Consider the following 6,000-nt stretch of genomic DNA (forward strand, 5'->3'; position numbering starts at 1 on the left):
ATGATTGCTCTGAACAGCATAGCTCCATGGACAACCACTTATATATTTGTGTATCATCTTTGCGTTAGAGTGTGTATCAACTAAGGAAGATAAGTATGAAAAATCTAATAAAACACCCCAGCTCAAAATAAGGAGTTTGTTTTTCTAAATTATTTCTCCTGGTACTCTTTTGTGCATTCAGGTATTCCTCGCCTTATTAAACTTTGCAGATCACCAACGGAAAGAAATAACAGTGATTCTGTTTTAGTGGCCTGTCTGGTAGGTACATTTTAATCATTCTTTTATGCTTATCCTCAAAAATGCAGAAAAAACAGCCCTTTAGATTTCAAAATGCATATGTATTGCAGGAATGTTTTAAATTCATGCCAGGGTCTCCTACTTTTCCCCTTAAGCATAATCCTATACAGTGTCAATTATTTATCCTCTGATTGAAGATTTAAGCACATAATGAAAAATGGCTTCATCTTCATGTTATTGAGCACTAAAAAAATTCATGGGAACACTTCAGAGTGTGAGGTTTGAGTAATTCTTAAATTCGATTCTCTCACGACGTGTTTGCTGGGATGAACTTGAATCACAGGGACAGCAGCCCTTTACCTGCACACACCTGCACACAGAAATATTTATGTGAAGTGGCCAAAGAGAGGAAAGGGGATTCCTGCTTTCACTGTGATGCAGTTCTTTTTTAATCTGAGTCTCCAAGACAGTCCAGTGTTCAGCCAAGGAGCGGCCAGAGAAGGTTAACACTTGGTCTGCTCAGGAGAAAGATCCCAGCTGCTGGCCCTGTGCTGCCTGCACTAGGAGCTCCAGCCAACTGTCTGAGCTGAATGATTTCACCCAGCGTTCTGTGAGAGGAAAGTGCTCAGGGGACATGGGCGATCTAGGGCTAGGAGAGAGGTTTTGATGATTGAAGACAGAAGAATACTGTTTGGCAGTGCTTTTTAGTAATAATGTTATTTTAAATGTGGAAGTAAAACTTGATTATCACAGCTTTGATTAACGACTAGCTTTGTACCAGCACTTGGGAAGTTTTGTTCTCTTAAGTGGGACTCATCCGGGATGAAGAGTATGAATGTGAGCATAAGAAATGCTGTGGTTATTCTTCATACAGGCTGAGAAGGCTTGTTAATCTGGTATGGCTAGAGCAAGAGGCCAGAGTGATGGCAGCAAACCAGACTCTGATTTTTCAGTCTCGCTGAAGTTGTGGCTGCACGTTCCTTGAATTCGTGTTACCTGCTTGTCTGCCTCAACAATTCTGCTTCTCCTGATACTTTAGAAACCAACTGCCCACTTTTTGATAAACACGTGGCAAAAATATTGTCCTTGTGACATGAACTGCTTCAGGCTCTGGTAGGAATTGTCACTAAAGTCTGAGGGCTTGTGCTGTTTGGTAATTTTAGCTTGGTTGTTTTATTTTGGAGCAGATGGTTAACTCTTGTGTTAGCGCTGTGTTGACAAACAGCACAGAGATAAGTTGATCACCACTATCAGACCTTACTAATAGAAAACAGTTTTTGTTATTGAGGAAAGCCAGTTGCATCTGTCATGTCTGGTTGCTGGAAGATATATAACTGTATATTTTTCTCCAGTGAGGAAAATGACTAAATTCTAAGAAGGTAAGAGTTCCTAGAGATAATAGTAACTTGCAAGTTGTATTGTGCAGCCTCATAATCAGAACAACTTGCAGTTTTATTTGTTCCCAAATGGTTTGAAATGTATGGCTTCTTTCTACTGCACTAGCATCTGAAAGAATTCTATATGGGAGTTGCATAAAGCTTCAGTAGCAGATGTTTTCTGAATCAGATGGCTTACAGTTCTCATAAATAAGACAAAAGCTGAGAGGAGAGTTGAAATACAAAGAGGAAGGGTGGGATGCACAGCAGACCAGGGAGAGGTTTGCAGTCCAAGTGCTCTGACTCTCCCCTGTGATATTTAACAGTGCGCTGTCCCTGCTGCTCAGCTCTAGGAACAATGTACCCCAAAAGAAGTGTCATTTAATAGCTCCATTTGAGGCAAGATCCAATTGATGGGCGCAGATAACAAGAGATTTACCAGGTAGAGGAGTCTTTAGACCTGCACGATTCAGTTTTGAGTCTTAGCTCTTATTTACAGATAGTTATAATAGATTCTTACAGTGAGGACTGGCCATGGCAGGGGCGTTGGATTAGATCATCTCTAAGGTCCCTTCCAATGAAGACCATTCCATGATTCTATGATTCTATGTTAGTTGTAATGGATTCTTGCAGTGAAGACTTTCTCAAACGTTAAGAGTACGATAATTGGTTGTTTTGTTTTGTTTTGTTTTGTTTTTTCCTAGGCAGCCTTACGGAGACTAGCAGTTATGAGTCCTGATGGACTTGAAGATTTAGATTTTCAGCAGCTGGTAAAGCCCCGACTTGTGGATTCCTTTCTGCTATGCACCAATATGGAAGAGAGCTTTGTATAAATGTGAGCCAAAAAACTTTGAAAAGCAATTAAGAAGACAGGTATACAATAAGATAATGCACATACAATTTTGATTAATTTTAGTCCTGTTATTTATGACTTATTTATTTCGATGCCATGAACATAAGGTTTGTAGAAGCCAAGAAATAGAATGAGCAAACTTGTTTTAGTGGTTTGTGAAGGTAATTTCTTATTTTCCTGCCAAGACACATCAAAAGACCTTATCACTGCAATCTAACAAAATATTGTTGTCTTGTTTGATATAGTTGAATGAAAGTAACAAAGCCAAGAATGTGGTGCTCTGATGCTAAATACTTCTAGTAATGTTTTATCACTGATGAATATTTTGCAGTTTTTTAAAGAAATGCTTTAGTCTCATGCATTTGTTGCATGAGAAGGAAAATATTCCTTAAAACTGCAAGTATATACTTTGAAATTAAAGGGATATTGCAGTCCGAGTCCAGTTCTTAACTGTTGTTATTTTTTAACAGAATTACAAAAATACGTTAACTGTGATTAACTGAGAAAATTTTTCAGAAGATTTTCAGATACTGGCTTGGAATGATGTTGGGGAACATTCTTATGCTGTATAAGGATGTGCTCCACACTTGCAGACAGCTCTTTTTTTTATATTTACTGAAATTTCCTAAAGAAATTGAGAGAATTCTACAGAAATCTTTATGAAATCAGACATACATCATCAATGTGAAGGTATCCACATAAGATTTTAAATTATTACACACTAATAATTTTTCCTCCTTTCCAAGCCTTACAAAAACTGGAAGTGAGCTTGCCCAGACATGTTTTTAATATTCAAGCTACTAGTTTTGTGAAAAGTTTTGCATGCATACACTACATAATCAGAACAGATAAATTAATTGTAACTTGAATTTCCATTTCTCTGTCTTTCTAACTAGTCCTGTATTTCTAAAACTGAGTCATCCAGGGGCTCTTCAAGTTAACAGAAGGAGATTTTACCAAAGGATAACAAGAAGAATAGAGTTGATTTTAAAATAGATTTTTTTTATGAACATTCCTCTTATAATGTGCCTTTTCCTTTTTCTGAAGAAACCATATAAATTTAAAATTGCTCAACCAAAAATATATTGTTTTTCCCCACATCTTCTCACAAAGCTCTCTGCAGCTTATGAAAGTGTATGTATTTTTTTCTTAATGACTTGCAACTATTGCTCTGGATCATTTTATGATCGGCAGCTTTAGGGTACTAGGACATCTGCCAAAAAAGTAAGTACATTTCTTCTTTACTGTACTTACTTTGTAGATAGGTTAGGCAGCTTAATTCATTAATGTTTATTTAGTATTATATGGTGTTTAGATGAAAGGCACTAGGAAATTGCTTAAGTTGATTGCCTTTTGCATTTTCTGTGTCAGAGAAACCTGTCCTGCTTCAAGCAGGGGTACATGGTGGCTACTTTCTTCTCCCCTCGCCTATGTAGGTTAAGAAGTCTCTTCCTTAACATTTCTTCCTTGTGATCTCTTCATTTAACTACGAGCTCAGTCCTGTCTGAAGTTTTAAAACATTAGAAACCATACAACGACCTCTGTCAGAAGCAGCTACTCAAAGATAAGCATCGAATCAGACATTTCACAGATGTAATTTTCTAGTAAAAGCAGAGATGAATTCCACTTTGTTTGCTTACTTTGAGGCAGCTCCCTAAACTTCTGAGATTAAGATGTGTAGTACTGTACAGCTTTAAAAATATTGTACAAGTGATCGACTTTAATGCTTTCCTCACTAAGCAGAACTACATGTATGAACCATGGATGACTTAACTGTTAAAATCAGCATTCTTGGTATAAACAATGAACTCATAAATCTCATTAAAAATGAACTCAGTAAAGCCCCATTGCTATCGTGCTGATATCGTGATAGTCCCTAATGGAATACAACAGCTAAATTCTGTGGTGAATGTGCTGCACCAAACTTTGTTCTGTCAGCTGCAAGTTACACCAGAGATACGAGTTTGTAGATGGGGTAGAGTTTATCCCATTATAGGTAGAATTAAAATAGCTTGTTAAAAAATGTCCACACATGTAAAGTGAATGAAAGTAGCAATTAAGAAAATACCATTACCTCCCATAATGTTTTAAAGTCGTTTCTAATAGGCCAATTAAATATTCAGTGAGCAGGCCAGTAATAATGAATGAGTCAGATTTGCTCTCAGAAACAATAATGTGAATCCCTACCAACTAATTTTACTAGAGATGCTCTCAATCTGTAAATGTGTGCCCATAATTCTAGGTTCATACTACCCGTTTACATGTGTTTATATTATGAATGTGGCTGTTTAGAGAAACAAAATACATTTAGGTGGATCTCATATTTGTAGTAGAAAAATATATCTTCAAAGAGCCAGTTCAGACTTGCTATCAACGAAGTGTCATCAAAACCATTTTTCATAGATCTGAATTTTTCACCTCAAGTTGTGCACTTTATTTTTGTATACGCGAAAGTTTATGAGAAAACAATCATACCTCTTCCTTTCCTCTAAATTAACTTGGAAATAGAAAGTCATTAAAAATACTGAAATATTATTTTCTCATTACTTTGGAATGAATTCCGGATTAGAAATGTTTGCTTTGAAAGTGGCTTTTCTTTCTTTAAACCAAACCCAAAGGAATACTTTAAACCAGAATAAGCATGTTTGATTTCAATGTAGTATGAAAAAAAATATTTCATATCAAAATATTTTCACTAGAACATGTATTTTGGTGGATCAATCTTTGGACTCCCTCTGTATATACATATACAGTTAGTCGAGTGAGGTACAGTATGGGTAATACATTTACATACCATTTCATATATGTGGACTCCCTGACTGCATGTAGGTTAGATATCAGCCTAATCATTCTGGAAACTGAATGTTATGTTTGTTGGAAATGTTCTAGCTTGTTTTATTTGAATTTTTCTGAACGTTTTAGATTTTGTATGGAAGGACAAGTTTTAGACAAATGTGAACTGCAAGATTCTTTGTAACTTTGATTTACATTCCAGTGACCTTGGACAATGTGTTTAAATTTCATCTCAAGTTTGAACTGTTTACAGATATTCGGGGCCCAGATGTTTCATTCATAGAATAAATTCTTTTTCTCAGCTTATTGTGTGTTTGGTACATGAATCATTTGTGTGGAATGTTACTTGTCTTACCTGTCCTGTTTAAAACAACATTTGTATCTACAAGAGATAATATAAAGTCTTGGTAAATTGGATGTCTTACCTACTTTTTGGGGTTGCCCGTTAGTATCCAAAAGACAGGACATGGTCTGTAGGGTGTCACGTTGCCCTAATACAAGACCGATTCTGGTATCTCACATGGCTTGTTGCAAATACCTATGTTTACCGTCTCTTTTTATGTAGAAGCAATGAACAGTCAGAGTAACATTGGTCATGTCCAAGGACATTTTCAGCTGCAGCATTCATTCAAAAAGAACTGCTGAATTCAGACTTTTATTCTATTGATACACCCATTGTTTGGAAGCTCATCTGAGCACCATCTTCCTTACTATTTGTTTGCTCTGAAATCTAAAAGCATG

General features: G+C 36.3%; 1 protein-coding gene across 1 annotated transcript in view; it reads left to right on the top strand.

The window, feature by feature from the left end:
* Positions 1-2,634, top strand: part of INSC (inscuteable homolog (Drosophila)) — a 46,557-nt gene extending 43,923 nt beyond the window's left edge. Inside the window, exons 10-11 of the mRNA XM_009871272.1 lie at positions 182-258; positions 2,318-2,634. Coding sequence (XP_009869574.1) covers positions 182-258; positions 2,318-2,446 — 206 coding nt within the window. The 3' untranslated portion in view covers positions 2,447-2,634. The remainder of the gene's footprint in view (positions 1-181; positions 259-2,317) is intronic.
* The last annotated feature ends 3,366 nt before the right edge of the window (positions 2,635-6,000 follow it).

This window comes from Apaloderma vittatum, unplaced genomic scaffold, assembly GCF_000703405.1.
Source record: "Apaloderma vittatum isolate BGI_N311 unplaced genomic scaffold, ASM70340v1 scaffold7156, whole genome shotgun sequence".
NCBI lineage: Eukaryota > Metazoa > Chordata > Aves > Trogoniformes > Trogonidae > Apaloderma > Apaloderma vittatum.